The sequence below is a fragment of the Misgurnus anguillicaudatus genome, chromosome 23, assembly GCF_027580225.2.
Source record: "Misgurnus anguillicaudatus chromosome 23, ASM2758022v2, whole genome shotgun sequence".
Classification (NCBI taxonomy): Eukaryota; Metazoa; Chordata; class Actinopteri; order Cypriniformes; family Cobitidae; genus Misgurnus; species Misgurnus anguillicaudatus.
In genome coordinates, this window is record NC_073359.2 from 4,505,473 (window position 1) to 4,517,240 (window position 11,768).

Genomic DNA, 11,768 nt, shown 5'->3' on the forward strand with positions numbered 1-11,768 from the left:
GAGCTGCGCTCTGTCCAAAGTCAGATCACTGGTAATCCTGTTTTTGATATGCATTTCAAGGAGTTGTAGCATCCCTCGTCTTTAAAATATGATCGCGTTCCGCTGGACAGATGTTTTTAAAGGCATCTCTGAGAGTTTTTTTCCTCCCTTGGCAAGCCGACCGGACGTGAAATGGGGGCGTGGCAGCATCGACATTGTCAGTCTTGCCTCAAGATTATATAGAAAATTAAATCTCATGAAATTTCAATTTGGCCGATGCTTTATCACGTTAAAAATGAAAATGAAGTAATTTAATATAATATTTAAGTCCAAAAATACCTTCCATACAATATGAATAGGCATTTGATTAAAAAAAAGTATCTGCTAAATCTGATATTTATAAGAAAGAACCGCGGATGTTTGTATATAGCAACCAAAGCACATAAGCGCTTAAGCGCCCTCAAGCGGCCATTTTAAGAACAACGCCTGGCGCGTGCAGCCTTCAGTGGAGTTAATTTTACCTCAAGAGATTTAATAAATTAATGATTTAATATACTGATCACTGCATATCTATTTCGTTTTTACTTGTGTTATATCACTCTGTTATTATCTGTTGGGCTGAAAATAGGCTTGGGGCAAACAAATCTCACATAATTTATGCATTTATAGCATTTTCCAATAGCATCTTTAATGTGAAGCAAGTAGATTAAAGGAAGAACTCTGTTAGCATGAATTATCCACAAAGTGAGACAGCAATTGATTCTTTACAGAAGCTTCCTGATTTTACAGACATTACTCAACACTGAGAGTCATATGAACTAAACTATTTAACCTAAAAACAGCACATGGACACAACTCAACTCCAGTCCTTCACAAACCGATTTAAAAGTATCTCCCTGATCATGATGCAAAGATGACAGAATAAAGAGCAGTTATTGTTCTGTTATACACATAACTAATGGTTTAGTGATTTGAAAGAGTTTGCAGTCATAAAACAATAAATGTGAAAACAGAAACATTAGTGTTCATTTATCTTCTCTCACATGAGTTTAAATCAATGATATAAATCAGTCATTTGTTCTTTATTTCTATCATTTCTATACAGTATATACAGCATTGATCATCTTTTCGTTATGGTTAACATACAGAATGTGACTTACAGTCATGTGAAACAGAAAGTACATCATGGTTTTATATATCAAGACATTAAAGTCATCTGGTACTTGCAGCTCTTAAAAATAAACTATAAAAATATTCTCGTTTCATAAATATAATCTGAATATTATGATGTTAGACTACATAGAAAGGAAGAAAAGAGATGTTCAACCATTATTGGCAATACCAAGACATTTTGTGTTTGTTTGCTCACAGAGGAAAATCTCCTCAGTATAAATGATGATGTTTTTCATTGTTTTTGTTCTTTATTAGTGCATTAGGACTTTTATAACCAAACCATTGTGAGACGTTATGGGTCAATGTCCAAATTTCAGTCAAAACCATTCTATTTCATCATAAACAATCTGAAAACAAAGCTTTAAGTGTAAAATACCGAGCTTGTCCTTTAAATATATAAACATACAATATATTAAATGAAAGAACAGACCCTCTGCTTTAAAAAACATTCTTTTATCACCTCTCAAATATGGTTAGGTTTCTTCAAAAACACAAAATTTTGAGCAAAAAGCTGACATTATTACATTTTTTAAAGGACTTTTAATAGAGATCAGATGCAGGGCAATCTTCGAAACTTAGACGGACATGCAGCTGTTTGCCCTAGGGCAATACTTCTGGGTTTTATAAGTAGCGGTATTGCAGATTGACGAGATAAGTCGTCAATGGCAAGGAAAGAGTTAAAAGGTAGCTAGAAAAATGGAGCCAAATTGGAGAAGCACAAAGTTAGAGGTATGGAAAGAGAACATTTAACATTACAGACAGGCTATAAAAAACACCAGATCTGCCTATCTCAGCAAGCTTATTGAAGAAAGTCATAATATAGTTTCCTCTTTAGCACAGTTTGCGAAATTGACTAGAAACAAAGAACAAACAGAAACCGATATTAAACTCCAACATAATAGTCACAAATTCATTAACTTCTTCAATAACAAATTATGGTTATTAGGGAAAACATCAATGCTTTGCAAGCAGCCACCATTTTACCCAATAGTACATTGAACATTAGATTACCACATTAACATCTTGAGTCATTTAAAAATACTACAATAGAAGAGCTGTCGTGTATATTAGAACTTGTTCCCAGAAAATTAATAAAATAGTATTCCCTGTAGTGTCAGACCCAGTACTAAATATTTTTAACTCACCGCTAGAACTAGGATACATTCCAACAGCTTTCAAACTGGCAGTTATTAGACCGCTAATTAAAAAAATGCACCTCGACCAGGGAGATGTTAATAATTTTAGACCAATCTCAAATCTTCCTTTTCTTTTGAAATGTTAAAAAAAAGTAGTGGCAAGCCAGTTATGCGTATTCTTAGTGAATAATAAGAATACGCATGAGAGTACGTGAATAATAGTACGCATTAAAAATTCAGGATTCAGGCCCCACTATAGCATAGAGACAGCACTGCTTAGTTACAAATGACCTGCTATTAACATCCCATCGTGGTGAAATCTCAATTCTTATATTACTAGACCTTAGTGCAGCCTTTGACAATCTTACTCAATAGACTATAAAACTATGTTGGCATCAGTGGTCAGGCGTTAGCAGGGTTTAGATCGTATCTAACTAACTGCTATAAGTTATAACTTTGTTTATGTAAATAAGGGAGAGTCATATCACGCTCCGGTTAAATACGGCATCCTGCATGGATCAGTTCTAGGTCCTATCCTGTTCTCGTTATTTATGTTACCTCTAGGAGACATCATCAGGAATCCAATACTGTCAATCTATCAGACAGATCACATGAACACAGACACATATATGAGAGGTGTCACTGTTAATAGAGTCACAGCTGAAGAGTGATGTTGATGTTGATGTTGGGCTGCAACCTGTGACTATATTCATATATAATAATAATATGGCACAATGTCAAATGCATTACTATTTATAAAAGAGTTACTAACCAATCAGAATCAAGGATTTTTTACATTTATTTTATTTAATCTTTATTTAACCAAGAATGCCCATAATGCTCGGGAAACACTTGCATGATCAGTCGTCATGATCAAATTACATTCATAATCTGTATGAAAAATCATTAGGTGTGTCCCCGACCTGTGAGAGACCAAGCAGCGAAGCCATACCTTTCATAAAGACAAAATTAAAAGTACAATAAAAACAAACAGTGAACAAAATTTAGATGCACTAATATACCTGTAAAGGACTCGTAAATACTAAAATGTCATGTAAATGTATTTACCCCAATTCAAGCCTATAGCAATAACATTCTTATAACAGAAACTTCTTTATAAGCTTCAAACTTTTAATAAGCGCTTTAAACTTTCATGGTAATAAAATGATCAAGCTGTTGTTATATTCTGAAGATTAATTCATGACAAGAATGCAGAATAAGCAAAAGATTTTCTACTGAGTCCTGAATAAAACCAAAATACACTGAAGAGTCGACATCTAGAAGAGACAAAATCATAGCAACTATTTGTTAGTAAAAGAAGATTACCCAAATAAAAGAAGTTAACTCAATACGGCTTAAAGAAATAAATCAATGCTGCAGTCTCCTCAAACTTAATGAAACCAAAAGACTGTATTATAAAATATACAACAATGACAATGAATTATAAAACATAAAGAGCTATGATACACAGTCAGTGTCTAAACTGCAGTGAAAGCAACATGCATGTAAATAATGTCCCCAAAGTTTATATAATAATAGCCTGACAGTGAAGATGAAAGTAGATCACAGTATCATCTACATAAAGATGCACTATAGCAAAGTTTTTACAGGATTTATGCATTGTGATGTTACAGTTGATCTGACACTGACACAAGACTGTTGAATGATAAACTCAATACTTCAATGAATAATTCATCTATTTGAATATTAGATTATTTACACTAAACAGTCGGCTTCTTCATTGTTTCTGACAGTTGTTTTAGTGGTTTTGTCCATTGAATCTGAAGAAAGACAAACACCAGAAAATTCAAAACATAACTTTACTCTTTATCTTAATTACAAAGACTCATGATGTTAAAATCAATACATTAAATCTATCAGCTATCAACTTATAGAATAAATCTCTTATATAATTTCATCAGATGTATGATGAGATGTTGTGTTACCTCTTACAGTACAGGAATACTCTTGTAGCTCCTCACTGTTGATTGAGTCCAGGTACAGCTTGTTTAATAATGTCAATCCATCTGTTACCTGTTGTCCATTCTTATACCAGATGTAAGTATGTTTGTTATCCAGAGTGCATCCGGTTGAACAGCTTAATATCACTTTTTCTCCATCTATCACAGGGTCTGGACTGCTTATCACTCGTGTATCTGAGATTTCATATAACAGAACGTTTGATTCAGCTCAATTCAGTGTGATGAGCAATGGTAAAGTCATGCAGTCATACAGATCATACCTGTCAACATTTGGATTCCAAAATCCATGAAACCTCTGAATGGGGGGAGGGGGGTCTGGGGGGTTAGCAAAGAGTGATAGTCTGCATTTGTTTTTATAGCGCTGAAATTATAACATGCAAAACCCTTCTCTACTTTCAGCAACCTCCCAATATGTTTCACTTTAGTAAACTATTGTAAGACGGACAATTTAATATAGCTTAACTTGTATCAACATTCGTAGCTAAAAGCGATATCTCTACCTATTAATATTGTGCCTCGACTCTATCAAAATAATGTTATAAGGATTGTGATCTAATGATCTAACACAACCAGAAACAACTGTTCAGTCTTACTTGTGAAAGATAATTCCCCGAGACTCGTTTTGAGTTGTGTGGGCTGTTTGTACACCTCCAAATTTGCACACGACGAATGCATTTTACCTCCAGTTGCTATGAGATTAATGGAGAAGTTGCCACCACTATATGGCGGCACTGTTGACCCACGATCCAGCAGCCAACGCGTGGTCTAGTTATTTCTTTAATGTCTATGCTCTTTGCCTCCACAGTGCAATTGTCTCGTTGTGATTTATTATGCTCCGTTAAATCGTTTTTCCCACCGTGTCCGATACAAAAATCAGTGCGACATACTTTGTAAAAAGCATGGGAATTACCGATGTTGATTCGCACCAAGTAATATATTATTCTCTTCCGTCCAGCTGTTATTAAATTTGCAGCACTATATATATTTTTTTAAACTTTGATGCTAAAAGTGATGCTTGATTCAACTTGCTCCTGTTTACCTGTGCAGAAATCAACAACGCAAACGAATTGTAGGTTGCCATGTTAAGATCAAAAATAGGTTCAAATTTGTATGATGTGTCTATTGTGTGAGTAGGATGCGTTTCATACAAGATCTGACAACTGGACAACCTTATGTATTTGATTATTCATATAAAGATTTAGGGCTGTTTAATTTACGGGAGTTTTCTGGGAGAAATAACAAAATGGGAGGGGTGCGGGAGATGTGTAAAATACAGGAGACTCCCGGGAAAAACAGGAGGGTTGACAGGTATGATACAAATAAAATATATAATGTGAACACAGCCTAAATTGCTTTAAATAAAAACATCTGTCAAATGCACGATTGCAACATAAATATTTATCTCAATTCTGAAGTCCTCTGTGATGAGTGTCCTCAACATCAACATAAAGTCTTGAGTGATTTTGCAAGTTTGCCACAAACTACCCACTTAAACAGGACGAGACTGTGTGACAACTCATGAAACCAGTTTATACCAGCTTCAGGTTTATTAAAGGATTAGACTGCTAAGTGCTGGTTTGCTGCTTGACCAACATTTTCACACTCACCAGCTAAATTTGATCAACCATGCTTGCAAGCTGGTAAACTGCATAGTTCAACTGGTAATGAAGCCATTAAGATACAGCAGCGTCATATATGCAGTAAACAAAACACATTAAATTATTTTATCATCACATCATTATCTACAAGATGAATTTTATAGGGTTGCCAACCGTTCCGTATAATACGGAATCGTCCCGTATTTGACACATAAAATTCTTGTTCCGTATTGAACTGATACGGAACGCAGCTTGTTCCGTATTTTATGAAAATTAATTCAGTGCAAATACACGACAGACACATAGCTTATTATATATCAGCCATGAACGAAGACCGCGTCATTTGTATAAGAAAACCCTGAGGGTGCGGTAATATCTCCCTCTGTTTGTCTATGATCAGCGTAGCGTTTTAACATCTTGCAGCCCCATAAGCTTTTTTTTTTCCCCATAAGCTTTTAATTGGTCGTTTCAGTCATTGTGATGTCACGTATCATAGCAACGATGACGACAAGTGACAACAGCGGGAAATGTAAAAATGACTGCATCCGAGCAGCCGGCGAAAAAGAAACGAGCACAAAAATATAGAATTGAATGGGAAATGACTACCCGTGGCTGGAATGCGTGAGGGACAATGAATACAAGGCCAATTGTACCATATGCCGTCGCGTTTTTTCTGTTTGTCACGGCGGAGTGTGTGATATTAAGCAGCACGCATGAGGAGATAATCACAAGAGGAGCGAAACGGCGGGCACAGGATGGAGCAATGTCAAGGTTCATTGTCCGTCAGTCGTCTCCAGAGGCTCATATGGTATGTAATTATGTGGATTTTTAAAACTCAAATATAGTTGACAAGAAAGTGTGCTCTCCCTCTGTTCCAGTGTCCCGCTCCCTCCCGTCTCATAATGTCTCAATCATTTCTGATGGGTTTCTTATTAAATATTTATGGATTTAGATAGGTCAAGGTTTAAAAAGGGGTGGGGTCTTTGAAGAGGGCGTATTATTAACTTAACAAAACCATGGTTCATTTTTGGCAAAATGATCATGATAGCCTTTATATTTCACATCTATGTGGTTCAGTCTTGTATAGTTATTAGGCATACTTTGCTATTCATTAAATATTTAGGCCTAAGAAGTTGTATGAAATATATTTATCTAAATTTATGAATTATTTTCCACTTTTTTTTCACCAGAAGTCTTCATTTCAGGGGTTATTTTTTTCAAAATTCTCTTCCGTGGGGGCATGTGACCGGACCCAGTCAAACCCCTACAACCTCCCTACAACCCCCCCCCTTCCTTATTTCCATTTCAGAAAGTTGACAACCCAAGATGTATATCTTAAATGATTGACAGTATTGAATATTTTAATATTTGAAACATAATCTACTCGTTGTTTAATAAAACATAAATGAAACAAAAATACAGACTCTAAAACAGTAGAATAAATATATTCATCAAATCTGATCAGTGAAAGCAGCTTTACAAAGAGTTTATTATGAGCAGTTACCTGTAACAGTAAGATGGACTCCAGGATAACCAGAAACTTCATCTGATGTGTTAGTGATGATGCTGAATCGATATATTCCAGTGTCAATTGTGTTGACGTCTTTGATTCTCAGTGTGTTTCCCACAAACTCCACACGACCAGAAAACTGAACATCATGCAGATCTCTGAATTCCCAATCATAACGGTAATGCCAGTATGTTTTATTTACTGTATCTCCAGTGGGATGTGAGTATGAAGAGTGAATATCTACTGTTGATCCCTCTAAAGCACAAACTCTTGTAGAGGTGTAAGTCACACCCCAACAGCTACTGTTAGAAAGACCTGAAAGAGTCACAAAATACTGCTGTAACATTCACAATCAATTACAAACACACTCATACTGTATATGAATCAACAAGAAAACTGCAAAGTTTGTTCTTCCATTTTAATTTAAATATTTTATAAATGTCAAACTCACACACAGATGAAGAGGGAACTGAAACAGACTCAGTGCAGGAATAACTGTCAGTGTTTTCACTGGATGACACAAATATGCTTTGGCCGTATGTAAAATATTCTCCATTCTTGAACCAGCGGTAATCATATTTATATGTTAAAGGGCAGGAGGAATCACAGCTCAGTTTTACTCGCTGTCCTGTAGATTCCAGATTCATCTTTACCTGTAAAACTAAATAATGAAAACCTTACATTAGATGAGAAATGAAAAGAGTTTAACTGGACTGATGAGAATGTAAATGTACCTGTGACTGTTAGATTGACTGTGACTGAGCTGAGATGTTTAACTCCATCCTTCATAATGAACATGAGCTGATATTCTCCACTGTCTCTCTCTCTTGAATCTCTTATTGTGAGTCCTGAGTAATCTTCAGTGATCTCTTGTTTCACTCGTCCTGAGTAATCTGAATCTAAAGTCAAATCTTCAGGTTCATCTTTGTTTCTCCAGTTTGTTCTCTGTTTCTGACTGAACCAGAACCCAGTTTTGATGTTGATGTTTGAGTAATGGCACCTCACCATCACCGGTTCTCCCCTCACAGCACAAATATTCAGTTCATCACAGGTTACATTAAAGTTATCCAATGTTAGGGACCCTGAAGAAGAAACCATAACTGTAATATTAATAATATTTGTAGCTTATCTGTATGTAACTTCATTAAAATTACAGAGTGAGATGAGCGATACAGACAGATATGAACTCAAATTCATCAATTTTGTTCTCAAACATAAATCTCTAAGTTCAGTTTTAAATATACAAACTCACTTTAAACATTTTAGAGACTGATCCAAATGGAGAATCCAGCCTTTGGAGTACAGCGATGTAAATTAAATGAGACTAAACTAGTTTAAAATCTGACATACTTTTAACAAATATATAATGAATTGAAGTATTTTAGTATAACACAAAACTGCGTTTCATACCTTGAATGTGTAACAGCAGGATCAGTGATGAGAGTCTGAAGTTCATGATTTCTCTTTGTAGAAACTCACATATACCAGCTACAAAACGTTAAAGAAGAACTTTTCTTATTGCTGATAAAAACACAATGTTAGTTTGACTGTGACACTAAATTCATTTTTCAGATCTGTCTCTTTACAGTAAAATCACTAACACATCACTGTTATTAACTAACAATAATTAAAATTAAAATATTTTATTATCAAGTTGCATATAATAAAACAATAAAAACATGCATACAAACACGTTGTTGTGCAGTTCTCTGTCCATGCATCAGTGGTTTTTAGCTGTATGTTTTAGCTCTTATTAAATGATCTGCTGATCTCAGTTCCTGTCATTGTGAAGAAAAATCTCAGTTCCTGCCAGCACCCTTCCGAGAATAGTGTGTCTATTTCTTGTTTTTTAGTAAATGTCAGTGAGTTAAACTTTCAGAAAATGATAATTGTTGACTTCAGCCTGTCAAACGAAACATTATAACGCTGTTTCACTTTTACCTTTTACCTGTAAGTTTAAAACACATACTTACAAACATCAAACTTTTTAGAATAGCAGAAGATTCAATAACAGATTGTGACTACATTTACCTTCAAGTTTACCTTAGTAGAGGTTATAGCCAGCTTATGAAGTTAGTTTTGAATTGATTTTTTCTTTAAATTACAGAGAAAATATTATTTATAAATCTCTTACAATAACTTTGTTAAATGTAAGGGACGTGCACAGGTTGGGGTGTTTTCAGGTCTTGAGCCACTGCTCATCATCTCTCACGGGCTCCCCTTTAGGGCACAAAAAAACTCAGTATGTATGAGTGGATTTGATTCCCAATTCACTGAAATCATTCTGTTATCAATCCACTAGAGATCCAATTTGGGTTTTCATTTACTGCTCGCTCTTCACAGTCTCTCAGTTATTATTTGTGTATCATTGTTTCCTGTCCTTGCGCCTTAACTCCACTTCCCTATGATGTGAGGGAATGATGCAAGGAAAAGACCCAAGGACAGAGGAACCTTACATAGACAGATGAACCTTGAAAACATAAATGTGTAACGGGTAAATGTTGGCCAGTATTGTAGAGGGTCATTGATTGGGTTAGCAGTGCTTGTGGTGCTGGTGATGTTGTTTCTGTTATAGATGAAGACTCAGAAGTGAGTCTCAACAGCTTCATTACCTTTAGATGGGCTGAAGAAACCTAACATTTTAAACACGATGAGATGGCAAAGTTAGAATACTTATCAGTTGCAAAGCTTCATTGCCTTTGGTCAGTAAGTCCAGAGTTTGGTTTATCGCCTTTTAAACCATCAAGCACATGTACTGAAGTGTTTAAAGGCCACTACACACTGGTGTGAAAGCCCTGTTGGCAGTTGTTGGATCAAAGTAAATGAGACTTTAGAATGTGGTTGTCTGTTGGTGTCTGTTGGAGTTGGTAGTTGTCTGATCAGTGTGAACTGGCCTTTACATTAAGCTATTGCAGTGTTTGTACAGACTAGTTGAGAATAATATGTCTGTGTTCACATGTGATTAATTTATATGCTTCATTTAGTGGTTAACGTTGTGCCTGCGAGATTGTTTGACATAAATAAATATACAATGTGCTTAAAAGACAGTTTGAGAAGCTGTATCTGTAGTGAAGCTGCAGTAGTAGCAGCAGCAGCATGTAGGCTGTCAATCACAGAAGTGGGCGGGACACAGAGGTAGACTGAACGCTCTTAAAGGAGAAACACACAAATATTGTACTCAGCATTAGCCTATAGCTTCTTATAGACTCATTGTTTTGTGTATGTTGTAGTACATTAGACTCTGTTGTGTGTCGCCCTCTCCTGGGATAAACTTGAAGTCTTTATGTGGTAGATTTACAGCAGTGCATCATGTCTTCATGTTTCCCAGTAATAATATAATCCATACACTGTCAGAAACAAATGTTATAAATGATCTGTAGCTGTCACTGGGGCGGTACCCTTTTAAAAAGTACACGTGTGCACATAAAGAGTTCATATTAATACCTCGAGGTTCATACTGACACCACATATCTGTACCTAAATGGGGTCTTTACAAAGGGTACTGGCCCAGTGACAGTTTTTGGAACATTAATAAACTGAAAGTTCAACAATGTAGACAGAATTTTCAAGTTGATGTGACCCCTTTAAATTAAACATGACTTTGTTTTGTGTTATTTGGTGAAATCACTTTGGAAATCCTTTTGATCTGTACACCACAGAGAGACTCTTGTATATTTGGTGCAGTGTTGTTTTTGTCCACTAGAGGCAGTTGACTCGGCTGTATTGGGTGAACCAAAGTACACTGAAGAGTCGACATCTAGAAGAGACAAAATCATAGCAACTATTTGTAAGTGAAAGAAGATGCTGCAGTCTCCTCAAGCTTAATGAAACCAAAAGACTGTATTATAAAATATACAACAATGACAGTGAATTATAAAACATAATGAGCTATGATACACAGTCAGTGTCTAAACTGTGAAATGCAGTGAAATCAACATGCATGTAAATAATGTCCCCAAAGTTCAAAACATTTTAATATAAACTGAACAAATGTTTTCCTAACTACAAGATTAAAGCACAGCCCTGTAATAAAATCCTAACCTAACTAAAAACAGCATTGAGTTCAATAACAGTCTGACTTATAGTGAAGATGAAAGTAGATCACAGTATCATCTACATAAAGATGCACTATAGCAAAGTTTTTACAGGATTTATGTATTGTGATGTTACAGTTGATCTGACACTGACACAAGACTGTTGAATGATAAACTCAATACTTCAATGAATAATTCATCTATTTGAACATTAGATTATTTACACTGAGCTGTCATTAATATGTCACTGTATATGACATCACTGCATCACTGATGTCACTGCTGAGAGACAATATGCCGTTTCTCAATATGCGTTCTTGTCTGTACTTGCGTTCTTGTGGACTTGTGAAACGTCA

General features: G+C 35.5%; 1 protein-coding gene across 2 annotated transcripts; it reads right to left on the reverse strand.

Annotated features, from left to right (window-relative positions):
* Positions 1–3,063: 3,063 nt before the first annotated feature.
* LOC129454167 (uncharacterized) lies at positions 3,064–9,141 on the reverse strand. 2 transcript variants are annotated; one of them, XR_012365703.1, is made up of 8 exons: positions 9,066–9,141; positions 8,789–8,866; positions 8,113–8,460; positions 7,830–8,039; positions 7,373–7,693; positions 4,531–4,585; positions 4,235–4,444; positions 3,994–4,069 (listed from the first exon to the last, which is right to left on the reverse strand). XR_012365703.1 is itself a non-coding variant. In XM_055218677.2 (7 exons), the coding sequence occupies exons 1-7, from the start codon at positions 9,097–9,099 to the stop codon at positions 4,005–4,007; spliced, it is 1,266 nt and encodes a 421-aa protein (XP_055074652.2). In that variant the 5' UTR covers positions 9,100–9,137; the 3' UTR covers positions 3,064–4,004. The 2 variants fall into 2 exon arrangements, 1 of the variants encoding a protein (XP_055074652.2); XM_055218677.2 differs by lacking the exon at positions 4,531–4,585 and having other exon boundaries at positions 3,064–4,069; positions 9,066–9,137.
* Between the last annotated feature and the right edge of the window lie 2,627 nt (positions 9,142–11,768).